The sequence below is a fragment of the Lycium ferocissimum genome, chromosome 2 (genome assembly GCF_029784015.1).
Source record: "Lycium ferocissimum isolate CSIRO_LF1 chromosome 2, AGI_CSIRO_Lferr_CH_V1, whole genome shotgun sequence".
NCBI classification, from domain to species: Eukaryota; Viridiplantae; Streptophyta; class Magnoliopsida; order Solanales; family Solanaceae; genus Lycium; species Lycium ferocissimum.
The window spans coordinates 55,815,837-55,843,124 of NC_081343.1; the positions used below are offsets into that span (position 1 = coordinate 55,815,837).

At 35.2% G+C, this 27,288-nt stretch overlaps 3 protein-coding genes and 1 pseudogene across 3 annotated transcripts; 2 read left to right on the forward strand and 2 right to left on the reverse strand.

Annotated features, from left to right (window-relative positions):
* Window positions 1-311: 311 nt before the first annotated feature.
* On the reverse strand, window positions 312-1,768 carry LOC132048215 (uncharacterized). The gene has a single exon (XM_059439125.1). The coding sequence runs from the start codon at window positions 1,766-1,768 to the stop codon at window positions 548-550; it is 1,221 nt and encodes a 406-aa protein (XP_059295108.1). The 3' UTR covers window positions 312-547.
* Window positions 1,769-6,310: 4,542 nt separating this feature from the next.
* Window positions 6,311-9,220, forward strand: LOC132045908 (uncharacterized). Its single transcript, XM_059436480.1, has 6 exons — window positions 6,311-6,687; window positions 7,553-7,732; window positions 7,917-7,998; window positions 8,071-8,178; window positions 8,297-8,454; window positions 8,899-9,220. The coding sequence occupies exons 1-6, from the start codon at window positions 6,436-6,438 to the stop codon at window positions 9,094-9,096; spliced, it is 978 nt and encodes a 325-aa protein (XP_059292463.1). The 5' UTR covers window positions 6,311-6,435; the 3' UTR covers window positions 9,097-9,220.
* A 426-nt stretch (window positions 9,221-9,646) lies between these two features.
* On the reverse strand, window positions 9,647-17,572 carry LOC132045899 (beta-galactosidase 6-like; annotated as a pseudogene).
* A 3,406-nt stretch (window positions 17,573-20,978) lies between these two features.
* LOC132045915 (uncharacterized) lies at window positions 20,979-26,541 on the forward strand. Its single transcript, XM_059436488.1, has 5 exons — window positions 20,979-21,121; window positions 21,718-22,016; window positions 22,097-22,219; window positions 22,763-23,053; window positions 25,905-26,541. The coding sequence occupies exons 2-5, from the start codon at window positions 21,753-21,755 to the stop codon at window positions 26,109-26,111; spliced, it is 885 nt and encodes a 294-aa protein (XP_059292471.1). The 5' UTR covers window positions 20,979-21,121; window positions 21,718-21,752; the 3' UTR covers window positions 26,112-26,541.
* The last annotated feature ends 747 nt before the right edge of the window (window positions 26,542-27,288 follow it).

Here is a 27,288-nt window from a genome sequence, read left to right on the forward strand (position 1 = left end):
TTAGTCACAAAACCGTTATTGCTGGTTGCACAAAATAATATTCATAAATTCTCATATGATAATGGATTGCAGGTTGCTGCTGAAAAACTTAAATAAGCTGGACCTATCGAACAAATATATGGTAGGTTTGTAGGGGAAACTAGTGTATAGTGATTCTTTTCATCAAAAAAATACTGCATCGTGATTCTTCCCCTAGTTTTGTTAACTTTTTTGTACAAGACGAGCAAGGAACTTAAGAATTAATATAGTAAATTGTGGAGAAATAGTGAGAGCAACGTTGGTTCAAAAACGAGATGGTAATATACTGACAGTATAAAAGTCATAGGCATTAAAAATATTGAGCAGTGGGGATAACTGAGGAGTTAAAAACTATGAATACAATAACCTGAAATAAAGGTCTTTGCTAACTATCAAGCAAAACAAAAAACAATTCTAAGTTAGCATGTTTGGAGTTCAGCACTATATCATAGGCCTGGAAGAACTAAATATGGACAATAAAAAGAAAACGATACGAACGATCAACAACTCCAATCCAAAGGACCAAGACTCACTCCTGATAGGAAGCTCCTCTTACTGGTGTTGGCCACCATTTTTGTGTAATTGGTAATACTTGTAATGCATCACTGCTTGGCGAATTCGGCAGCTTGAGTATACGAGGGTAGGTAAAGCTTTCCACTTTACCCGTTCGTAAATTGTACACGACAACGCGATAATCACCTATACGAGAACATATAAGATCCTCATTATTTGGGTGAAAAGCTAGCACAGATCCTAGTCGTTGTCTGCTTAAGCTCTTGTGCACCAATGTCCATTTCCCCATTCTGTAATCCTCAAGCTCCCATACACTTAGGAATAAACCATATTTTTCAGCTACTTGAGCAAACCGTAGACGACCTCGACACACCCCCAATGTAGAAGACACTAAGAAATCATATTGACCGCATAACAATAAGGTACGTTCATCACGAGTCTCAAATGGTAAATCAATAATGTGTACAATTTGTGCAGGATCATTTGTGAATGGATCAAATGCCATAACAAAGTTAGCCGGCATATGGTCACAACTCCTATAAGGCAATCTATATAACATCCGTCCACAAGCAATAAGTGGAGTGTTGCTCTTTAAGTAATTCAAACGGCGCGGAGATGTAACAACAAATCTGGTCCATCTTCCTTGCTCAGACGAAAAAATCTCAACGTCAATCCTATATTCATCACGAAAAGAATATTTTAACACCTTGTATGGAACATTATCCACACAATTAGGCTCAACCAAGAAACCAATACCACCACTAATACCTAAACGGGAAGGGGGAAGAATAATCCATTGCCTAGTCAGAATATTACAGATAGAGTAATTTCTTCCATCATAGCATAAAATTAAGTCACCATAGGATGCTTCTAAGCATATTTTATCCGGCAGAAACCCTAAATCCACATGGCTTGATGATAAACCACGTTTCCGTTTGGGGCACTCTACATACTCTACACTATTATTTTCCCGATCATGTAAAAGAAGAGTAAAGGGGAGAATAGTTTCATCCTTATTTCGATGGTGGTGGACAGAGGTAGTCACGAAGTAATCGGAGGTGATTAGGGAAAACCAGCGTTTGCAAACCAATTTGCATCGAATTGCTTGTTTGCAACTTGGTAGTCTAATGAGGATTTCATTAAGGAGTTCGTCAGTCAGATTATTGAAAATAGATAGCGAACCCTTCTTGCGAGGAACCCGCAGCAACTTGCGTTTTCTGCTCTTTGAATCTGCCATTGATAATGCTGCTCCAACTCCATTGATACATATATAGTGGCAGATTCCCTATTGCACTTGGACAAGGAAAGTAGGGAACTGTTATGAGCCCAAATTAAGTAGCACTTGAGTTTGCGGTGAGGTGATGGACTATTTTTGTTTGGGGAAATTTTAATAACGTAAGATCTAGCATATAAAATTATATTTACATAGTCATATTTTTAAATTACATCTCGCATAGCCACTTTTTCACAATATACAATATCATACAACAATATACAATTTTATACATCTAGAGTACACAATGTATCAACCTTGTATAAAAGTGTATAACAATGTATAGAGTTTATAATAATGTATAAGAGGTGTTTATATCCAAGAAAATTCATTTGTATACAACAATATACGACATTTTTAAATTGTATTATCACTTCTGTTATATCTAAGGTACCAGTAACACACCCCAACGAGGAGTATGACGGGCTCCGACCCATTGGCCGGGAACCACCTGACTTAGCGGTTACTGTGAACATCATATACCGTAACTCAAAGAACACCTGCACGCAGAAAAGGCCCAACATAGAAATGTCTGATAATCCAACATATATGTACAAATGCGAACCGACAAGGTCACTACAACATCACGAGTATCATAAAGTCGGCAAGGCTATCAGAAAAATATCAAGAACCTAAAACAAGGCCGACAAGGCCATACATAATATTTACATACCCCACTATGTCTATGAGCCTCTAAGAGTATACATATGAACATATATTACATAAGCAGAAAAGTACCAAAAGATAGCAAGTCCGGAATAGTGGCACTTGCTAACACCGCTTGGCTGGAAGCTCCCATGCGGTTGCTCCTCAATAATCCTATCGGGGCACCAACGACGAAATACGAGCGTCCCGCGCAATGGGACAACGATGACGGATAAAAGTACTGAGTATGTAAGGCAGGAAGCAACAACAAAGTAAGATATAATGTAACATTAATAAGGATAAGCGAAACCTGAAACTCTAGAAGTAGTACGAATGCAATGCATGATAAAAATCATTTTTATGCATAAAAATGATTTTAAGGCTGACCTTTAAGGCTCGGGATTATATATATAGAAGCAGGCCCGGCCATTAAGGCTCGGTGTTATCATCATTAGCCCGCGTCCGGGGCAATATCATAACATGCCCAATGTAGTGGTGTGCGCATCTACGCGCCATGCCCGGAAGACTATCGCGCGGCACGGTGTAGTAAAATAGTGTAATACATACATATATATGTATACAATGCATGAGGAGTCAATAAACTGACCTTGGCCTTTCGGAGTGACATAAGGTCGGTAGCCTCCGAATAAGGTATGGAATTTGTATCGAGTCCAAAGAAGTAATCGATGATGATAAGTAAAATAATATTTTAAGACTCAATCAAATAACAAGACATTAAGAATTGAAATATAAAGCATGGGAATGGAGTGGATTTGTTATGGAATGCTCGTTTTTATGTTCTAGTTGGATTCGTGCTAAAGAAAGAGGGTAACGAACACCTTACATACCTTATTCGTCAAGCCTCCACTCAAAGGATCCCTTACTTCGATGCTTGCCCTTCACCTAAACCTACATATTGAGAAATACACCTTTAATCATGCCTTCACCATATTTCCCATCAACTTATATGTACTAGTTATCGAAGACTAATTTGGGGTTACGAAAATTTGGGCAGCATCTTCCTTGTATTATCTACTTCCTCCAAATACCAAACAAGGCTCAAACAATACCAACAATATCAACAATAACATCATCAAGATTCTACAAGACAAATATGTACAATTTCGTCCAAAACTTTCTTCAAACCTCAATCTATAAGCCAACAACACCGACACAATAATTATAACTCTTATTCTCGTAAATATTCCTAAATCAATATTATTAAAGAGAGATTCATACCTTATCTTTGTTAGAATAGCAATATTTTTCAATAATTACTTTGGATCCAAGCCAACTCCAACGCAAAACAAAACTATAAGCGTGACTACATGTCACCCGGACCTCGATTAGTATTCCGTCACTTGAAATCTCTGAAAATCCCCACTTTTATGTTATATGTAAGCTCTCATATGTTACTGAGCTTTTTAGAATATTTTTAGAAGCTATTATGGAGAAAAGAGGGGTTTTAGCCCTTATATAGTGGATTAGAGTCGGTTGGCACTGTAGCATGTAGCAGCGCGCGACACTGTGCGTTCGCGCGGTGTAGTCCCCTGCTCTTCCCGCCTAACTCGTAACGTCCATAATTCTCTACTCCGACGTCGTATCGATGAGGGTTTGTTGCGTTGGAAACTAGACTCGACGAACTTCATTTTAGGCTTTTGAAACACCTTAAAACCCCTAATATACCTGAAGATATACCCCTCTAAAGTTGACCCAAAATTCTGTCAACTTTTTCCAAATTTTCGACAAACTTATTTTCTTTGATTTGCTTGGTTCCGGAGCCTTCCATAGCTTATTATATGAACTTAAACCCTCGTAATCATGAGATAGGTGCATACAATCTCACATATCCTAGGAAGTTCTCCAGGTCTACACTTAAAACAACTAATGCCTAATAGATTTCACGTATAAAACTACGAGGTGTAACAGTACCCCAGCCTGATGGAATCACATTTATAGGCTTTTGAAGTAGGGGTACAAATAGGGCCATTTCGTGTACTATTCCAAACATGGGCTATTTCGGGTAATTATTTTTTCTAAATAGTAATAGACGGTTATTTTCCCTTTTTGTTTTGTATAAATACGGGAATTAAGGCGTTTAACTAATAAATGTCGGGTATTGGGACCATGTTATAATTTATGTGGCTCAATTTGCATTTTGAGAGTTAAATTGTTTTATTTTTATCGTGAATTCGAACATGGTGCTTTAAGTTTTTTGAAATAAAATTTACATATTTAAAAACTACATAAAAAGTACAATAAGGCACAATAATTGATAATTCAAAATATTTAAAAGACATTAAAAAATTATGGTAAAATTATTTGAATCTCGAAATCCGAATAACACTCTCTTAAAAATATCCTTGTTGTTAGTCAACTAGCTCAAAAATACCGATCAACTAGCCAAAGCTTCAAAAATTCTTCTTACTAATGGTTGTTCCAAAAAAAAAAAAAAAGAGCCAATTTTACTCTTGAAGTATTGAAAATGGGAATTGTTTTATTTTTATTTTTGGGGGTAGGAGTTGCTTTGAATGTGTAAGTGATATAATAACAAATAAGAAAATTAGTATTAGACTTCCTATTTTAACAAATAAAAAACGATGACATATAGCTTTTTTTTTTCTCTCGTTCCTTACACTGACTTTTTACATTAAAACATAAAATCATATACCTTCTCATCTCTTACATAATTATTTTAAAAATTAGTTTTTATATCAATAATAATGAATTTATTTTACTAACTCTAAGAATGATGCAATAAAATAAATCAAATTTAATTATAAATAGGCACGTTATATTACTTATAATAACTTTAAGTCATCTCAAATTTCGATCGTATAGTAGTTTTGAAGGAAATTGTAGAGTAAATGTTCAATTTGAAAAGTTAATATCATAAATTGACTTTATATTATACAAATTGACATAGTATAAAAATTATCACATAAAATAGTTAAAGTAATTTATAATGTCTTAGATAAATTGTGCTCAAGTCCTTACAAGTAAAAGCACTTATCACGAATTTTAAATAGAGGGTAAAGTTACACCATTTCAAATAGTTCAAGGGACAAAATTGACTATTTCAAATATATATGTACAACTCTCTTTGTTCCAATTTATGCAACTAACTATTCTTTTTAGTCTGTCAAAAAAAGAGTGTTACATTCTATAATTAGAAATAACTTAACTTTAAAATTTTCCTCGTCCCTTAATAAAATAATTTATAACTGCACAAATATTTAAGATTTGTTTTAGACCACAAACTTTAAAAGTCTTTAATTATTTCTTAAACTTTGTGCAAAGACAAACAATGCCGCAAAAAAGAAGATCGATGGAGTAATTAATTATTTGCTAAAGTTTTAAAATGAAAAATGAAAAGCAAATCAAACCAAAACATTATTAGGGGTCGTTTGGTACGATAGGTAAGGAAAAATAGTCATGGGATAAATATTTAGGACTAACTTATCCCTTAATTGGTTAAGATCTTTGAGGTAAGTTATCCCAATATTAAAAATAATACAAGGATAAGTTATCCCTGGAATAACAATCCAACATCAATTATCCAGGATAAAACAATGAAAATGACAAATATAGCCCTGAGGTGCCTCAAATCTCTTTTCTACTAAATAAGGTGGATGGTATTTTTGTAAACAAATGACTTTTTCTTAAAGATTATGCGATGCGTATTACTTTTAATATAACAAATTAAACAATCAATAAAAATAATACCAAAATAACTAATCTCATAACTAATCCCAGTGTCTTCGAACCAAACGACCCTTAGTGTTATCTTTTGGTTTGGTTGGATTTTTGCATTTGTCTTGAAGGATATGTATGTATGTATGTATGCAAGAAAGTCGTGTAAGCCTCTCCAATTCGACACGAATAAGTACTCACACACTTCATAGTCATTATCACTTTCTCAGCAACCCCAAAAACCTTGTTAATTCAGTGAGTTAACTCTCTGTAAAATTAATTTGTGATCAAGGATGAAGGCTGTAGTAATCACAAGTCCCGGTGATCCAGAGGTGTTGAAGCTACAACAAGTGGAAGATCCACAAATTAAAGAAGATGAAGTGTTGATTAAAGTAGCAGCTACTGCACTTAATAGAGCTGACACCCTTCAACGCCAAGGTAAATACCCACCCCCTAAAGGTGATAGTGAATACCCTGGTCTTGAATGTTCTGGCACTGTTGAAGCTGTTGGCAAGGATGTTACTCGCTGGAAAATTGGTGACCAGGTTTGTCTGATTACATTTCTATTTAAAAAAGATGTCAGCTTTATTCTTGAATGTATAAGATTTGTCTAGTGAAATTGTCAGTTTTTTTTTTCTTCTTCTGAATTTGGGCTCAAATAGAGTGGAATGGATGTTAAGAATTTATGTAGCAGACCTAACTAGTCTAGGGTTGAGGCCTAATTGCTATTTGGTATTGTTGAATTGGTAGTTTTGCTCTTGGTATGGCATAATGTAACATTGAGATTGTCTAAATTACTTACAATTTTTTGGAACCTATGCGGACTTGGCTAAGATCAGAACAGGAAGGAAGCCAAAGCCATAAAGGAAATACCAACTAGTTTTAGATTAAGGCTGAGTCATTTGTTGGTGCACTTGAATTTATTTATTTTCGTTAAGAGTTTTGTATGTCAGTGTAGGGATTATTTATGAATTAGAGAACCTTTTATGAGAATTGGAAAATAAAATGAGCCCCAGTAGAGCATAATGGATATAGATGATTCATATAGACGACTCCACCTAGTTTGGGATTATGGGGTAGTTATTGTTGTTGTTGTATGGTGTAGAATATTTCCATGGGGTAATATTCTATTAATTTTGTGGTGTTTGGTTTAACATAAATTTGGTAAAATTAAGTAGTGGTGGAAGTGGAGATAATTAAGTATCGAGGAGGGGAAATAAGTTTTATATCTTGATAAGAGTAAGGGCTCTGGAGTAGGAGTAGAGTGCTCAACGACCTCTGCTCTGGAGTAAGAGTAAGGTTTATTCTCTTATGTTTTTTTTTTCGTGGATTAGGAGAGCACATTTCTATGAATTGGTTTAAAGGAAATTTTATTTAGTGCATTGATGATGTACAATATTCACCTGATAGGTATGTGCTCTCGTTGGTGGAGGAGGTTATGCAGAGAAAGTAGCTGTACCTACTGGACAAGTTCTACCTGTTCCATCAGGCATTTCTTTACAAGATGCTGCTAGTTTTCCTGAAGTGGCTTGCACTGTTTGGTCGACAGTTTTCATGACGAGCAGGCTTTCCTCGGGTGAAACGTTTCTGGTGATTAGACAGACCAAAGCTACTCTTTAATACGATTTCTTGTTAGCTGTAGTTCCTTTTTGTAGATTATCAGCCATTTAGTCAATTGGCACAATCGTTTGGTAGTATCTTCACAAAATCCTTGATTCCCGTGGAATAAGCTCAAGGACATGAAATGACTAATAGCTACATGGGTTACTTTCAGATACATGGAGGCTCTAGTGGAATTGGTACCTTTGCCATTCAAATGGCTAAGTGCTTTGGGGTCAAAGTTTTCATCACAGCAGGTTCATGATGATATCTTATCTCATTATGGAACTGAAATCATCCAGCTAACCATGTCAAATCTTGTTAACCAGGAAGCGAGGAGAAACTTGCTGCATGCAAAGAACTTGGAGCTGACGTTTGCATCAATTACAAGACTGAAGACTTTGTCACACGCATCAAGGAAGAAACAGGAGGCAAAGGTAATCATTTCTCGTAGGCATCATTTGTTTTTCTGTCGAATAGTACAATGGTTATCATATACTTAATTTCGTTTCATGTCTTACATTGATCATATTCTAATATCAATGTTCAACGCAGGTGTTGATGTCATACTAGATAATATAGGAGGTCCATACTTCCAACGAAACCTTGACAGTCTTAATGTTGATGGTAGGCTCTTCATTATTGGCTTTATGGGAGGAACAGTGACACAAGTAAATCTTGGCTGTGTGTTAGCAAGACGCCTGACAGTGCAGGGTAAGTATAGATGTGCTCTGATATATCTAAAGTTAGAACTTTGTTGTGAAATATATTCTTAAGCTTGATATGGAACTTGTTTGACCAAATACTCAAACAAGAATGCCGTTAGTGAACTGGAAGAGGGAAATTTCAAAACGCTCTACTGTAATTCCACTTTCTTTCTATTTCCCCCCAACTAGCTCAATGAGTGGGCGGAGAATGTACTCATATAGTTGCACATGCCATTAGATGACTTTAAGGTCTAGTATTCACTTGGACTTAGCATGTAGATTCTGTTGGTTAATGGGTATGCAATAGTTCTCAGTTGCAGCTGCAGTTCTAAGAATAAGCTCAAGACACGAAGCAATTTAATTTCATGGAGTTTTTCTTTGAATGAATGACATGGACCTCATTTTGGATCTCGCTCAGTAGATTTTATGTGTATCTGTGACTTTTCTGTCGCTGCTGGCTTGCGTAGTAGAAGTGCAAAAAACAAAGCTCAAATTGTGAGAGAAGTGGAGAAGAATGTTTGGCCAGCAATAGCAGCAGGCAAGGTGAAACCGGTGGTGTACAAGTACTTCCCTTTAGCAGAAGCAGCTGAGGCTCATCAGTTGATGGAAAGCAGCAAGCATATTGGGAAGATTCTGCTTACTGTCTAAATGTGTAAAAGAGATATGTTCTTGTTCTTAATGTTAAATAAGCTGTAAAAGCCCTGCATCCCGCGACACATATACGCCTTGTATTTTATACTTGTAAAATTCCAATAAGACAAAATCTTTTTATTATCTCCTGCTTTCCAATTTCTTTTTTCCGTGTGAAATAGATGTGTGTGTTTTACTGGTCCCTGTGGGGATGGATGGCTGAGTACTTAATCTGGAGATCTCAAAGTAGAATTCCAACTACAACATTTAGTTCAAGTCCATTTTAACCCCGTAGTTTCCAATTTCCTGTCTATTTCGAAGTTTAAAGTACGAAATACAGATTGCAGAATGAATGTGCGTGTCATTCCAGTAAGAGAACAAAAGCCATGAACGTATAGCTGAAAAATGGGGGCAAAGGTTTTCATTTATTACTTTTTTGGATCATCAGACAAGTGGAATACTGAAGTATTATAGATTACAAGTTGCACACTCTAGCTGGCTCTGGTTTATAATACAGACCTTTACCTTTGATTGCCAGAAACAGAAAAAAATGACAAGAAGGCAATGATTTCACCACCTACCAGGACCATGGAATTTTATGATTCAGCACTGCAGAAAGCTTCGACAGCCAGACTTTTTAGTACTCCAGGACATGGGTCACCAAGTTTAGCCATGGTGATAGGAATGGAACATCCTGATTTGCCAAAACACCCCTGCATAGTCATTCAAGAATTTCAGAGCCAAACATACGAGAATGGTGATTACTTTTGACACTTAAAACAAAATTGAGGTGTGTAAAAGAATCCGAGCATCCAAGCTATGGATTGGGCATCCCAAAAACCCGATAGAAACCATTATGCGACCCCCCAAGGGTTAGGTGATGTATTCTTGTGAAGAAATGGACCTTGGGTTTTAACCCAATCCTAAATCTAGCTTGAATCTGGCATGTGAAGAAAATGAACCTTGGGACTTAACCCCAAATTCTAGGTCATGAGAGGAGGATTGTCCAAGTTAATATAAGGAGATTACAACTCATTCCCTCAATTAAGGTGGTATTTAACAATTCAGTGATAAGGTTTACATAACATTGGCTTAGTTCGAGCTCTAATGACAATGCTTGAGTGGTACATGGGAAATTTCTGTGGTCATCACTAATAGATGCAAAAAAAAAAATGAAGAAATGCTAGTAATATTACCTGATGAACTATTGATAACACATCTAAATGACAACTCCCTTGAATGAATGCGCCACAATCTCCTTGAGGAGTTCCAAAGCTAGCAAAGTTAACTGCAGCAATAGTCCATCCTTGTTCACAATTCAGTCGCAATGAAGGTTCTTGAGATGTAAGATCTTTATCTGGCCTCCAAATATCAACGGGTGGAAGATCCGACTCAGATACATGAGCACAAATTGTTTGCCCAGATCTTGTAGAGAAAGATATTTTTGAAGGGTTACCGCCAAGCTCTTCATGCAGCACAAGCAGGTTCTTTCCAGGCACACACACCCAACTGCGCGGTACATGGTACCTATATGAAGCGTTAATGGTTAGTACTTAGTCAGATCAATTTGCAAGAAGGATCATGACGATGCAAGGCATCAAGAGTAAAATGCACTAGCCGCTTCTATCTACTCACAACACTTGAGCAGGTTGACCACATTTCTTCAGACATTTCCATGAATCATAAGCTCTCTATAGTCACAATTATCGGAACAACCAGTTGAGGGTGAACGATAAGACGACCAGTATCTCCCTACATGCTGCCCATTTACCCATGCTTGACCTTTACCCATACTGGAGAGATTTAGTGATACAGGACCTGTTCCTTCTGGAGGAGAAAATCTAACCTGGATATAAGAGATCAAGACAAAAGATACAACAGATGTAACATATTACCTATGTTCATCAGATGCTAATTGCAAATAAAGGGACTACATGCAAGAGATTAAAGGCAAAAATAGCATTGAGGACATATACAAGAAGGAACTAATGACCACCCTTGCCTTCTATAATGGGAAGTGGGGAATGGAGAGACACACCAGCATAGGCATTAACTATCACTCTACTCCTCATAAGGTACCTAATAATAAGCAGTTGACATAAGGACTAGTGAAGCAGAAATACAAGCAATTCTACACACCTTGTACCATATCAAACTCTGATTTATTGGGACAGAATTCCCCTGAATCCACAGCGAGCTATTTGCACGGCTAACTTTATCAAGTCCAAGATACTCACCTTCAAGTCCTACCTGAAAAATAAGCAAAGTCTCGAGTTATCCTAGGATCTTATTAGAACAAAGTCATAACCTTTCGAAATTTACAGAGAAGAATATAAAGCACCCCCTCCACCCCCAAGAGAATCCGCAAAAAGAAAAAGAAAGCCTGCAATCAACATCTATTCTGTCCTTAGTAAGCTTGTTTTTGCAAATATAGGATGACCATGAAATTGTAGGACGTATTTCCACAATCAGTTGACAAAATATAACTCAACTATTGCCCTTTCTATCTTTTTGGTTGCAGCAGATGTGCTGACCTCAGCTAGTATGTAAGGAGAACTCTCAGTTATCAGAAGCTAAAATTATAGACTTTCTTCCTGTAAAGCACAACTGTTTGTACTGGACTTCCAAGTAGTCTGAGTGTAATCACATCGTACTTTTGACATGAATTTTGTGGATAATGTTATGCTGCTTCATTATGCCTTTTCAAAAATATTTCTAATGTTCTTGTTAGAAGATACCTTTGAGGCACTGTCACGCATCTTTATTAGATTTTCACTTGTACTTCTTTTGTCCCTTATCATATTACCTAGTTTGGTTTAAGTACTCAAATAGATTTTCTGTTTGGCATTTGAATTACTTGTACCTCTAGAATAATAGTTAGGAAGCTGAAATCATATTTAAACAAGAAAGTTAAATTATTAAGACGGGATAGCATGGCAAAATAAAAAAGATTTATGTTAAAATAATCATCAAGAACCTGGTAGATCCATTCTGTAGAAGAAAAGTTCTTGGAATTCTTCAAATCGCTGAAGATAACAGAAAATACCCCTGCTCCAGAGATGTCAAACCACGGCCCATAGTTCTGGTGAATCACATAATAAATGAGTAAGAAAAAATGTAACCAAGCAAATAATATGAGTTTCCACATGCAAAGTATTGGAAAAGCCTATTTACTGAGATAGACTTACCTGCAAACCAACCATCATGCTCAATATGTCCACTGTGTTGTTTCCTTGCTTAAGATGGATCTTTTTACTTAGAACAAAGCTTGCATCATCGTGATTACCGTAGCCAAATCCTGAAGAAGGCACCAAATAGATGTCAGTTAGTGAATGCATGATAGACATGGAGGCTTGCAGATGCTGAATACAAAAGAGATTTAATGGTCAGCTATCTTAGCACTCATAATGGAACCATATTCCAATTCCGGATAGAAAATCAAAATCGTGTCTGAGATACCATCTCAAATCACAGAATAATCTTTATATAAGAAGCACTTCTATGTAGTCTTAATGGAATGCTGAAGGTAAAATTAGGTATATTAGTCTTCTTCTTGGTTCTGTTGAGTTGCATGAACCACCTCATCCAGAGCTTTATCTATCATATAGGTGAACTAGGACTTTTACATGCTCTAATACCATGTATGAACAGCTCCATCAAAAAACTCAATCTATCAGAAAAGTACACTTTCACGTTGCTGTTAAGATCACGTTGGAATTTCTAAGTTATTAAACACGGTTGAGGAAGTAGAAATTAGATGAGATAGTTACCCACAGATTTCTTGTTTACAAAAACAAGAGCTGCATGTCCTAAGCTTCCAATAATTAACTGCAATTCTTTTACTTTTCTCTTCTCAATGTTCTCCTCCACATTTATACTGGCAACAGAAAGAAAAAACAACGTAGGGATATTACATCAATGAAGTAAAGAGCTTATTGTATCGGACAAATGACTAAACCAGAGAAACCAAGCTTGGGATCTTAACAAAATAAAATAAACCGCTCTACCAAGATTATCAATTTATTTTAACAAATGAAGAATATGGGTATGCCCTTTAGTTTCTCGTGGAAGCCAAATATTATCATCTTCACTGACTATCAATCCCCCAATCAGATTCTTTAGTATAGAAATATAAAATAGCACCGATAGGTGAAGGAAAACTAATTAATTACCTTGTAGTATACCAAAGGAAATCACTGGTATCTTTTGTTGTATTTATCTGCTCCAGTAAGTGTGATGCTGCAAATGAATTATTATTCCCAATACCAACTTTTTCTTTGTACCAGCCCCAAGGATCTGACTCCATGGAATTTTCAATTGTAACTGTGTTGTGAGTAAATTCTGCACTTCCAGTTGTTTTTTGTGAAACAACCTTTCTCCATTATGAGCAAAGGGAAAAACTTTTGTAAGATAGATACACTTCAATAAAGCTTCTTAAGCATGAGTTATTTTTTCATAGTTTCATGTTATAAGCAAGGTGATCAGGATATTCTATGCATTTCTAGTGGACCAGATAATAGATAAAGGTTAACCGTGGAAATATATCATTGCTCATACGATGCCATAATAGCACCCAAATCATAGAGGGGATGCTCCAAACAGATAAAACGCGACATTGTGAGTAGGAAAAATTAATGTACATATGTGAAAGCAGTACCTTTGCCGTGTTGAATATGACATTCTTGCAGTCTGGAAGAATGCTAACAGACCAAGCAGGAAGAAAATATGACTTCCCATTAAATGTAACATTTGCATCTGAACTGTTACCATAGTTAGCAAGGAAGGCTGCACAGTCATTGGAGGTTTTGTAATATACATGTGCCTGGCAGACATTTCTGATGTGTCACAATTAAAAGAACAAGTGACATTTATCCAACATTAAAGAATATATTCATTGGCTGGCAAAAAGCTAATTCAGATCACTCTAATGATGAAAAATTATATATCCAGCCCACAGCAGTGCAGGAAGTGTTAGAATCCCAGGGTTAAGTGTATGAGCTGAAGTTTTCTTATATGTTCTCTTTTAGCTAGCTTCTAGGGCTGAGTTAGGCATCAGGTCCATTTTCTTCACGTTTTGTAGAAATGAAGTTGGGTTAAGATTCAATTTTTAGTGTTATCTACCTTTAATCTATTAAACAGCTGAAATCTGGAAGACATCTCACTCTGTATTGTTTACCTCAAGTTCCAGACCAAGGGACAAATGAATTGGATCTGCATTGACCAAATACTCTTCACAATGTTTTATCGCCTTGTGTAAGTCGCGCAGGTGTCCCCACTTTGGCTGACTTATGAAACCTGCATCAAGTATGTTTGATTAGATTGAGAACCTTAAAAAGCAGCTTCAAGAGATGCTTATATATATCAAATTGCTTCTTATTTTTATGACATGGTCATACCATACTCATCTATGGGGGCATCATAGTCGTAGCTTGTTGCTACTAGAGGGCCTCCTGCCGTTCGACCAAAATTGGTGCCACCAAAGTACTAAATATAAAAGATGGCAGAATTAAATCCCAAAAGTAACAAGAGTCAAGAACAACATGGGGAAATTAAGAGGCATTTACCATGTAATAATTTTGAAATGTACCACCAGTTTCAAAAAAGCGTGCAACGGCAAAAGCTAAGTCTTCAACAGGTCGATAAGGAACAGGATAACCAAATGCAAGGAACCTGCAAACGAAACAACACCTTGAAATTTTACTATCCTCAGTCAGAGTTCCTGAGGATAGTAAAAAGGAGGAAGATTTACCATCCAACATAGTTTTCTGTCCACATCTTTGGCTTGGACGGGGAATTTGGAGTAAAGCGATCACAATAGAATCCATTACATGTATTTATCTGCATAATCAACATGTTTGCAGTTATTACTTAAATTATAAATGTCCTTCTTTTGACTGTTGGCTTAAGAAGCAAAACTATTAATGGTAACATCATCAGGAAATTACTCTCAGATATTTTATGCAGAACTAACATCAGCAGGAAATTTAGTTCAAAAGGTCTTGAGATGCCTGAACTTTGTAACATACTATAATATCTATTCTAAACAGCAGTTTAGCAATATCCTACTAATAGCTAAGAAAATGCTTCTGACACACTGCAAATAGTATGGATTGCGGAGGAATGGATAGTAAGGTAGTAGGTGGAATATGCCATCATGAATACCATAAACACTTACAACTGAATCAGGTGCATCTTCTTGCGCACACATCACCCAAGGAACGGTTGTATTAAGACTAACAGCAGTTTCTGCAGCCCATTTTACATACAGTTCTCCACTGACTCCATATGCCCACTCAACATTTCCATACTCATTTTCGACCTGTTAAGTGGATAGATCACTGATTAACACCAAAAAAGAGCAAAGAGAAGAAATGGAAAAGAGGATAGCTAACTATCAAGTAATAAGAGTGTACTATTCAGAATCCAGGAGGAAGATGTAAAATACAACAAAGATATCCATTATTCAAAAATTGGAAAAGAGTGTGATGGTGAAATATCAAAAAAGAAAAGAGAGGATTAAACAACCTGAGCGAGAATAATTGGACCTCCTTGTGTAGCAAAGAGGTTCTCATCCTTCATAAGATTAACAATCTTGGCAAGAAAGAGCTTCATTTCATTCTGCATTGAAATCAATACAGGTTTCTTCAACTAATGACATATAATAGTACTGAATATTTGAAAGAAAAAACAGAAAAGCTAAAAGAGGACACGGTGAATAGCTGTCCAAAGCTAAATATAAAAAACTAGTCAACACTTTCCTTAAAAGGTTCATTGGTTGTGCGAAACTGTATTCCAGGGATAAAATGTAGCCACATTGGAAAGCCCCTGCTCGGATAAAATAGCGGAGCTATTAAACAAAAAGGTTAAGACCCCGTTAAGATGTGCATTATAAAAATAAGAAAATGACTTGTCCTTAATCCACTGGTGGAGATGAATCACTGCCTTTTTTTCTATATATGGAAACTTTGCCGTGAAGTGCACAAATAAGTTAATGAAATGAATCTGACAACTTTAGAGAATAACAAGTTTTTAGCTACTATCACAGTTCAATGAACCGGGAAAAATAGAGTTTGCCTTGATGAACTAACCCATAGTTCCATTCAGCACAGGCATATGGACCAATTCGGAGATGCACGTATAGGCCAGCTTCTTGCACTGTCTTCACAAACCGTACAAGGTCAAACCTGCCCTTGAAGTAGTACTGTAGTAGTTGGAAGTATAATTACTTATGGAGAAAATGAGAGGAGAAATTTTTAACTACAGCAATATGCAACGAGTCACGAGACTACTATACACTGCTCTATATGTCTAACAAACCGCTTTGTCCCAGATGAGGTAACACAACTTTATATGAGTTGCTAAATAGATAGATATTCTGCATTCAGAGATGAGAAAATAAAAGTTTGAATATGAAGAAGCACCAGAAACCGAGTATTCTAGACCCAAATCACATTTCGTAAAAGCTAAGGCAAGTAGCAAGAGTATCATAAGAAGCTGAAAAAGACATAACATGCTATAGCATGTAAATGTCCATGAAAACCTTATCATCTATGCAGCAAGCTAGCAATTTTTTGCAGCAATAAAGAAAAAGCAAACAATATAAACCAAGAAGTACATGAACCTAGTGGCAGTTTATGCATCAGAAAAGCTTTTCTACTAGCTACTTAACGATTTCTTTTGTAGTGAAACATCAAACTAAACAACTATATGAATCCTCACTGTCCATAGCGCTCCATTTAGGCTCATCTCTGTCCAATATTATATGAAGCTTTGAAGCAAAACTGAAGTACAGTAAATACCAACTGTGAGCATCATAAGAATGAACAATCAGATTTTCTGTTAACACTTCAACACAGGTAATCTCTTATTAATGAAAAGTTGCATTTAAAGCTGTTTACCAAAATTGAAAGAAGTTCATACCTCCCCTTTGACAGGTTCATGATAATTCCAGAAAACATAACTCTCAATCACGTTCAATCCTCCTTCCTTAGCCTTCCTAATGATCTCTGGCCATATCTACATTCAACAGGAAAACACCCTAAAACCATATCACATAATGTGCCATATAGTAATGTTAGTATAATCTAAGAAGTAAGAAGATAATACTCACTTCAGGGGTAGTTCTTGGATAATGTATTGAACCTGATTGCAAAATTCTCCTCTTTCCATCAATAACCAATGCCTTGTGATCATACGTTACTGTCGTTGAAGCCCCGCTTTCAATATAATAGCCTTCAAAAACTAATACCATAGACAAAACTATTACTAACAATTTCTTTCTTTCCATAATTCAGCTGGATGGTCACAAGCAAGAACAGAGCACTGACTTTATAACATCCAGTTATTATTCTGGACCAATAATTGTTGTAAGGATGATATTGTCCTTAGTAGGTGTTGGCATTGAAAATGATGAATCTTTCTTAGTTTTTTACCCAGAGGTGATGATGACTATGTACCAATATTGGATTCAAGTGATGTCTCTAGTACTGATAAAGCCCAGTATATTTCAAGAACTAGGCTACAAGATATAAAACAAGAGAAATGTCAAAATTCAAGAAGCTATGCGGTTGGATAACGCTTTATTGAATCAGAGAAAATGGGGGACCAAGTATGTAAAGAATTTAGGTTGTATATATACTATTTTAAATATGAGTTTAACTAATATCCACCGACGGTGTAAAGTTTTTTTACACAATCAGGCAACTTTTAAGCCTATAACCAATAAATTTCAAATATTTTCACTTTTTTAACATCTGATTTTTACATAAGGAAAGTAGTAATATAAGGCACCTTGAACTCTATGTTAGTATTTATTCTACCGGAATATGTTTAGAATTATGATCTTATTTACCAATAAATCCAAGTATTTCATCAGCTCTTTTCTTTGTTTTCATGACATTCATTTTTACAATTCATTTGTTGTTTCAAACTATTAAAGCAAGAACCAGCATTTGTTGAAGAAAAAGTTATAGCGTTATGACCCCTTATTCATGTTGAAAGAGTATGTTTATGATTATTATCTGTATATCAATAAGATTTAAATAAAAACATTGCAATGTGTGAAGAGGTTGAGATTGGATACAAGAAAGCTGATAGACTAATTGAAATCGTAGGAATCTTTTACTGAAAGTATACATCAATCGGCTGATGCATGAATCAGTCTTTAGTAGTTGAAGTTCAAAAGGTAGTTAACTGTTTCCATTAGTTAGTTAGCCATGTCAGCAGGTTGTTAGGAATTATTAGTTGGGTAATTCAGTCAAATGACTTGTAGACAGTTGTAATCAGTTGTTAGTTCCTTTTTTTTTTTTTGTGGTTTCCCACCCGGTGTCTGGTACCCGCATTGAAGCCCGACTATATTCGGATTCGCGCCGCGTAGGGCCCCATTCTAAGGGAAGCGCTCCCTACCCAGGATTTTTCCATTCCCAGGGCTCAAACCCGAGACCTCTAGTTAAGGGTGGAGCAGCCTCATCTGCTGCGCCACATCCTTTGGTGGTGTAATCAGTTGTTAGTTCATTGATTCCTTTCCTATAAATACTTGTAATACATTCTATTAGAGACATTTATGAAAATACAATACAGAAATACTATTCTACTTCTATTCCATCTCTTTTCTTCCATTTCTATAGCTAATCAACTCAAGTTATCTCTAGGTAACTCCTGTATTAGCATTGAATTACTCGAATTCTCTTGGATTCCTGCAATTCTATTAACATCGGCATCAAAAGAAATACATATTGGAAAAGGTATACTCCTCTTTATATAAGTTTATCCCTTTAATTTAATTGTACACGCATAGAAGCTTAACAAAAAGCTCTAATCCAAAGATGGTTTGTCATCAAATTATAACCAAAATCCAGTACCCAACGTGAGCGTTCTACCAAGCTACCTTAATTATGACCTCGTTGGTGAGGGTTCGATTCCCGTCTTGTAATTCTCTCCCTCATCTGCCCTTCACCTACCCCATATATTTTTTTTTTTAAAACGCCAAATTTGACTAAGCTTGTGTTAGGACTTGATTCTGCAGATCTAAAGATCTTGTCATTCTGAGTTATAGAAGGGTCAAGGGTAGAGAGGGGAAATTACAGAGGAAGTGTTAAAGAGGAAGAAAATAAACGAAACTAAAAATTAGGAACATAGGATGGTAACAAATTAAGGGGTACCTATTTTTATTGACGGTACATATTACCCGATTGTGTAAAAAAAAAAAAAAATTGCGTTATGTATATTAGTTAAACTCTTTAAATACAATCAGTGCAAATTTATACATTATACTAGGATACTAGCCATTTTTCCCATGTAACAATCAGTGCAATTATACACATTATAGTAGGATGTTTACCTCTTTTTCTTTGTCAGCATGAATACATATTCATATCGTTTTAAATTTTGACCAAAAAAAAAAAAATTGGTACAAGTTTTATGCAAGGAAAGTGTAAGATCTTTTTATAAGGCGATTATAGGTAAATTTCTATTACAAAAACTTATGTAACCTGTTAATATTAGTAACTGACATTCTACTACAAATTAAAGTATATTGAAATGTGTATATATATATATATATTAGATTGACAATGCAGGTATATTGACTTTAGCACATCCAGTTATATTTTGACCTAATCAAAATCAATCACGCTAAAACCAAACTCAATTGAGTTAAATTAACTTCTATAAATTGATTTTGCAAAAAAATGTTACACTATTTAAAAGATAATTATGGGTAATTTTCTAGTAAGTGATTGTTGACATAGAGACTGAAAGTCTGAAACACATAAGCTAGTAGAAAATGTCAAATTACACTAACTATATACACGTTTTTTGTCCTGTCAATTTATTTAGGGTAAAAATTATTTATATCTCTTAATTTTGCATTAAAAATCAAACTCCTCTTCAACTTACACAATAGACAATTTTCCCCTAATATCCTACACAATGTATATTTTTTCCTTGACATTTTCTATCAATTTTCGTAACACATTTATATATTTTATGTGATATTTTATTTTTGTACGTAGGTGTTTTGCTAGAATTTTAAAAGCTCATACAAGAAATTTTGACTTTTAATTGTCATCAATGAAATTTTTTCTCAATTGTAATTCATTTAAGTATGCATAGATAATATTTTAAGATTTGTCATAAAATCCACCTACACTTTTAATAAATACTTTTTATATATTATTTGCAGTGAGTATATGTTTTACAAAGTTTTCATTCTCTTTTATTCTCAGTTGTGTAGCTACAATTTGAGTTTAGATTGTTATTACAATTGATACGGCCAAATTAGTTTTTAATCTAAATTTTTTCATTATGCTCATTTTTTTTCATTATTGGACGTCATTAACTTATACGTTTCAAAAATAATTCTTGTTCAATAAGTAAGCTCATAATTTAGATTAGAAACAAAATAAAAAAAGTTATTCTATTAAAAAAGTAAGAAAACAAAAGTTGTAATGTAAAAGATTAAATAGGTATCTAAAAACTCAATTAACTTAAAATATTAAGAATATTTATTGGTCAAAATTGAGGAACTTTATTTTTGAAGTCAAATTAAGGTTATCATAAAATTATCACCCATTTATTTAAGTTAAATAAATCCAATCAAAGTAACAAGGTAAAAGCCACAACAAAACAGAACCACGCGTATTTATACTCCATTCTTAAAATCAATATTTAAGAGCCTGTTTGGATTGGCTTATTTTAAGCACTTTTAAGCCAAAATAATTTTTAAGCACTTTTATAATATTTAAATAAAATAAAAACATATACTTTTAAACACTTATTTTTAAGTCAAAACAACAAAAATAAATTAAAAGTCATAAGCTAAAAATTTTAAAAGTTTTATCTCATAAGTCAAAAGCCATAATCTCATCCAAACCGGGGCCAAATCAATACTTAAATGATATTTGATGCCAAGTGGCCAGAGTAAAGTTGAAAAATCCTACACGCCTAAATTGAATGAAGTAGAGAGTAAATTAAAAAGCAGGTGACATTATAAGAAGTAGATTCACAATACTACGGCCAACTCACTAATCTTGATTGATTCACTGTAAGTGCAAAATTTCTCTTGTAACACTCAATTTCTTTGTTTAGAACTTTGATTACTGTCATGTTTGCTTAATTCCTTGTTTCTTTTCGTGTGCTATCATGATAATAAGTTCTCTGGATCTTAATTTTGTATCACTTTCTTGTCGTCTTCTTAAATTTCTGGTGACCTGGAGGATATGGGTATTTTGTATTGATTCAATTTGCTAATTATTGGTTTGGGTTGTTTTTTGTTTTTCAAGAAAGCATTTTATTTTGATTCCCGAAATGCAAAATCTGTATTTTAACTAAAGATTTGGTTTTGAATTTGGATAATATGTCCCTTTGATATTTAAATCAAATTGGTGCTCAAATATCAAGCTTAGGTTTCTTGAATTTGATATTCTGCTAAACAGTTGCATGTTAATTATAATAAAGTTGATAACTTTATTTGTTGTTCTCATTGCCCTTGAACTAGCAACACTGAATATAGCTCTAGTTGAAAAATTCTCTAACAATGCATGTTTTTAGCACCAGCCAATATATTTACATTTCAAACTGGCTCGACTTCCTACTAGTATCGGATAATTGAAAAATAAGTGCACGCCAATATATATGCAGGAAGAGTTCTGTGTTCTTGCAAGGCTTGATAAAATATGGACTTCGCTAGTATGGACAGTGCACAGCTTACTATGGTGGGATCGGGATTTTCTGCTTTGCTTTCAATGCATTTCACGATACAGCTCTTGTCACAACACCTCTTCTATTGGAAAAATCCAAAGGAGCAAAAGGCGATAATCATGATTATAGTTATGGCCCCCCTTTATGCCATTGACTCGTTTGTGGGCTTGTTAGATATTCGTGGAAGCAAAGCATTTTTCATGTTTCTAGACTCAGTTAAAGAATGCTATGAGGCTGTGGTAAGTTGCTATATCGTGTCATTAACAGCAAAAAAGGTTTCCAGCTTGTTTTCTAGAATTTGATGTTGTTTTATTTGCAGGCAATCGCCAAATTTTTGGCCCTGATGTATAGTTATTTGAATATATCCATCAGCAAAAACATTGTGCCTGATGAAATCAAAGGGAGGGAAATTCATCATTCCTTTCCAATGACTCTATTTCAGGTGTGATTATACTTATGCTTCACCTTTTCTCTTAATATATGTGCCAGATAATAATGCATTCATGTATTTATATCTGATAACCATTGTGCTTGGATCTAGTCACTATTTCACTTTCCTCCTTTAGTGAAAGGAAAACTCCATGCCCCAGTATCTTTTATTTTTTGTTTTGAAGCCCATGGTTCTAGTCGTCTAAGATAGATAATCAAGTTATTTGAGTTATTAGCCTAATGTACTTTATCAAGTTATTTGAGTTATTAGCCTAATGTAACCGATTAATAATTATGACTGCAAATCCTAAAGAAATTATTTATCAGATCCAGTCTAAGTACTGATATGCTGTCTAAGCTTGGAGTTCAAGTACTGATAGCTTATGTAAATTTTCTTATAATGTGGCTGATGTGAGAAATTAGGTTGAAGTTTGTCTTCCTAATTTTGGCAGTTGTTCAATTGAGCTTATGCCTTTCTTACTTTATTTCATTAGAATGATTGATAAATTAGTATTGGTATGGTGAATTGAACTAATATTCTTTCTGCCAATTGCAGCCTCGTACTGCCCACTTAGATCACCGGACACTGAAACTTATGAAGCATTGGACATGGCAATTTGTTATCATCCGTCCAGCATGCTCTATCTTGATGATCACGTTACAGATTCTTGGGTTATATCCGAGTTGGCTCAGCTGGACGTTTACCATCATTCTCAATATTTCATTCACAGTGGCCATGTACTCTTTGGTTGTTTTCTATCATGTTTTTTCAAAGGAACTGCAGCCACACAAACCAGTTTCAAAGTTCATCTGCATCAAAGGGATTGTTTTCTTCAGCTTTTGGCAGGTAGAGGTCCAACTCATCCCCCACCCCCCGGCCGAAAGAAAATTCCTCACCCATCTCCTGTAATTTTGGTCAAGGGTTTGTTTTACATATATTCATTTTATATGACTATGTTGGAAATTCTTCTTTAGAAAGTCGTACTGAATTAGAACAATTGGAAGCAGAAAATCGGAAAGAAAAAAAAGGGACAAGACAGGTATTGGAGGAGGTTATCTTTTGATGGCATAATATGAATTTATTAAATATGAAAAGTAGATGAGGTCTAGCAAATTTAGCTGAGAAGCATATGACACACTAGAATCTTTAGAGCAATTTCTCATATTTTATTTGAAGAAGAGCCATCAGCTTTTTCCCTTTTTTTTTTTTTTTTTTTTTTTTTTGATAAGGTGGCCACCAGTTTTTATGCTTGAAAGTAATGTTATTGAAAACCATCACTTCGTTGCTTAGAGCCATATGTTGTAGGATCGTGAGGGAAAAAATAGGATCATTTGGTATTCGACTACTAAGATTATTCTTCACCTACGCTTCATCAATTCATTTTCGTTGTTGTCTTCTTTTCTTGAATTTGTACTGCTTTTTCTTCTACAACTTTGCTTTCTATTCTTCTTCTTAATTTACTTTTTATTTAATTATTTACTTTTAATATGAATGGAGGGTTGTTTGGCTCGTGGGAGCAAAGATGCATTTTGCAGAAATGTGCGCTTTACAAACTCTCTTGATTTATTGAATTTGAATAAAAAACCGGGGTAAAAAGAGAAAACGGAGGGAATAAATAGGGTCATTTGGTATTTGACTGCTATGATTATTTGTTGCCCCTGCTTGATCAATTCATTGTCGTTGTTGTCTTCTTTTCTTCTTGAATTTGTAACACTTCCTCTTCTACAACTTCTATGTCTATTTTTCTTTTAAATTTACTTTTTTCTTCTTTTTCTTCGAAGTGAGCCGAGGGTCTTTCGGAAACAGCCATCTTACCTTGGTAGGAGTAAGGTCTGCGTACACTCTACCCTCCCCAGACCCCACGTTGTGGGATTTCACTGGGTTGTTGTTGTTCTTTTTCTTCGAAGTATGTGATTCATTTGCTTCTACTATGAAACGAGGGGTTGTTGGCTCGTGGGTGAAGCGATGCAGTTTGCAGAAATGTTCACTTTGGACTTATCTTTCTACCTTCTAAGTACAGTAGCTGAAGCAATTGAATGATAAACTTGATTACTGCAGATTAATTCCTTTTTACGGTTAATCAACTAAACATTGAAATTTAATTTGATTATCATAGTTATCTTTTAATGGCATTATAAAATTATTTAATGATATTTATTTTGTGTTAAGTTCTACGGTCCTGTCAGTTGTCGCTTTCTTTGCTTTTCGTTTTTAAAAGCGTGATTTGAAAGAAAAGATGAAAATATTTGTAATCTAAAGGCGCAGCATAAGGATATAGCAGCCGTAGTCCCAAGGGCAGGATTGAGTGGTTGAGGTGTAAGAGTAACAAGCTGGAGATTCTAGGTTCGAATCCGCAGTACAAAGTGCAAAGCTTATCTGCTTTCTCAGTTGGGCCGGTACATGTGCTTATGCACTATAGCAGATAGACTGCCAGTTGGATTAATCAAGATGCGGGAAAGCTTACTCAGCTACTTGTCATTTAAAAATATACACATGATCAGCAGCCCACAAGGCCGCGATGATCTTCAAGGGACGTTGTTAGGATATGCCTGGAAAGAGTTTTTTGAGAAGGTTATTTTCTTTGTTGTTTGGTATGTTAGGCTTGAAAAAACATTAGTGTTTACTGCAATTCTAGCTGGTATTAAAGATTTGGATTTGCCTACAGGAAGTTTAGGGGACATACATTTGCTTTATTCGCAAGCTTTCGATTACTCATTGTAGTTGTATGTATTGAAACCATATGCAATGGAGCCAAACCCATCAAGGGACTTCTCTTACCAGCTATATATCGAAGGACTTTGACTAATTTCAGATTTTGTTTTACCGACGTGGAAGTTTGTGCATTTTTTATTTGAATACTTCCTCCAATGCTGTTTCCTCATTCTGTGTCTTTGTGATGTGGGAGTGGGATGGGCAACGGGCATAGAGTTTGCTTATTAGCTGGGAACACCTTCATTTGGTTTCGCCTCATGCCAAACCTTCTACTGCTATCCTCTTTATGCGTGTGCAACCCAGTAATGGAACCAAAACACAACAAGGGACACTGTACCATCTATGTACTTTTAGGTTTATCTGTAGCTTGGGAAAATGTTTTCTATATAGAGGACTTGGTTTCATTATTTCGACAACAAGATGTCGAAATGCCTTGAAGTTTTTGGGTTTATAAGGCACACTGAAGGGTTCTGGGATTGGGCTGTCACATTTTATCTGTTCAAACAATTGAGAATTAAAGGTCTTCAACATGTCTGCCTCCACCCTCCTCTAAAAGGTTACGTCATTAGGAGTAGATAACTGTTTACTCTTTTACCAGTCATCTCCTCTGAAGTTTGATTGCTGGATACCCATTGTGTGAGGGCGGATCCATTATCCACCGAGTATCAAAATCATGAGCCACTGGCTCTGGGTATTTCTAGTTTATCAAAAAAAAAAAAGAAAAAGAAAAAAAGAGTCCTGCTAGCAAGCAAGTCATCAAGTAAAGGATACAAAAACTACACCATTAAAAAGTTGAATCCTGTTAACACCCTCTTTACTTCCATGCCATTACTATTAAAGTTCTTTCAACTTCTCGAAAAGGTGGTATTTGTTCTTTATTGTGTTGTTTCTGTAAGGAAGCCTCTTTCCGTTTGATGTTTTGCTTGACTGAAATATGTTTTTAGCATCACTTATGCAATAAACTATTCATCTCGGTCTTTTGCAGGGGTTGGTGGTTAAAATTCTAGTTGCGTTGGGCGTTATCAAATCTCACCATTTTTGGTTGGATGTGGAGCACCTTCAGGAAGCCATTCAGAATGTTTTAATTTGCGTGGAGATGGTTTTCTTTTCTGTTCTGCAGCAATATGCATACCACGTAGCTCCTTACAGTGGCGATGTCGAAGCAAAGTTGAAACTGAAAAAGGATGACTAAGTTGATGCACAGGACATTGGTGTGGATAAACACTCCTTTCTGTGTGATCTTGCTTTTGACATTCAACCGTAAAGCAACTTTTGACATGCATTTGGTGGATATTGTTATACTAATAGGCATGCTGCTTCATAATGGCTTTTCAGAAAGCTTTTTGATGTTCTACTTAGGAATATACATTTGAGGCTGTATCGCACATCCTTATTAGTTTTTTACTTGTTACTTCCTTTGTCCCTTGTCATTACTAGTTTGGTGTAAGTACCCAAACAGAGTTTCTTTTTTTTATCAAGTGGGCTTCTGGACTGTGGTCCTTTATGATATTATTCCAAAGTTCAGCCATAGAGAAAGGGCAGGTTTACCATGTCTTGATCAACAAAAACTTTCTTAGAATTGGAAGAAGAAGATTAAAATAACTGTTCCAAATTGAACCCTATACCTTTGAGATTTAAACCAAAAAGTGAAGAATTAAATGCTCACCTCTCTATTAGAATTTTACATGTATAGCCAATAAAATGTGCAGAGAGCAAGTAGAAAATTTGAATTCAGGCAGTAAGTTTGGGAAAGTGTGAAGACTGTTAACCATAAAAGATTTGTTCATGGTAAATGAGCAAGAGAAAATGTAATCAAAGTGGGAGCAGTAACATTCATGATTGATAATAACTTCAACAATGTGTGCGTCAACATACAAAGCATTGGAAAAGCTTATTTACTGAGATAGACTTACCTGCAAACCAACCATCATGCTCAATATGTCCACTGTATTGTTTCCTTGCTTACGATGGATTTTTTACTCAGAACAAAGCTTGCATCATTGTGATTACCGTAGAGGGCACCAAATGAGATGTCAGTTAGTGAATGCATGATACACATGTAGGCTTGTAGACCCTAGTGTGCATACTTTCGTAGATATTGAATTACCATATACCGAAACAGAAATTTTGGGTACCGCGGTTTCGATATTGCGATATTTTTTATGCATCTATTGATTTATAAAAAGAAATACCGGATACCGTACCGATATATATAAAATATACAATCCATATATATTATATCATTAATAACGAATATATAAAATCGTATTAGTATAATAAAACTACATATCACATCTCATTTAATGCCATTTTTTTACTAACAGAGGATTGGCTGATGTTGTTAAGACTTTGGAACTTTGACTACCCTA

What these genes read in the sequence shown, in the direction of transcription:
- LOC132045908 (XM_059436480.1), top strand. Translation starts at nt 6,436, where the DNA reads ATGAAGGCTGTAGTAATCACAAGTCCCGGTGATCCAGAGGTGTTGAAG. An exon ending in GCTGGAAAATTGGTGACCAG is followed by an intron (nt 6,688 to 7,552) that starts GTTTGTCTGATT and finishes TTCACCTGATAG; the next exon opens with GTATGTGCTCTCGTTGGTGG. An exon ending in CAAGACGCCTGACAGTGCAG is followed by an intron (nt 8,455 to 8,898) that starts GGTAAGTATAGA and finishes GACTTTTCTGTC; the next exon opens with GCTGCTGGCTTGCGTAGTAG.
- LOC132048215 (XM_059439125.1), bottom strand. Translation starts at nt 1,768, where the DNA reads ATGGCAGATTCAAAGAGCAGAAAACGCAAGTTGCTGCGGGTTCCTCGC.
- LOC132045915 (XM_059436488.1), top strand. Translation starts at nt 21,753, where the DNA reads ATGGACTTCGCTAGTATGGACAGTGCACAGCTTACTATGGTGGGATCG. An exon ending in AAGAATGCTATGAGGCTGTG is followed by an intron (nt 22,017 to 22,096) that starts GTAAGTTGCTAT and finishes TTTTATTTGCAG; the next exon opens with GCAATCGCCAAATTTTTGGC. An exon ending in TTCCAATGACTCTATTTCAG is followed by an intron (nt 22,220 to 22,762) that starts GTGTGATTATAC and finishes TGCCAATTGCAG; the next exon opens with CCTCGTACTGCCCACTTAGA.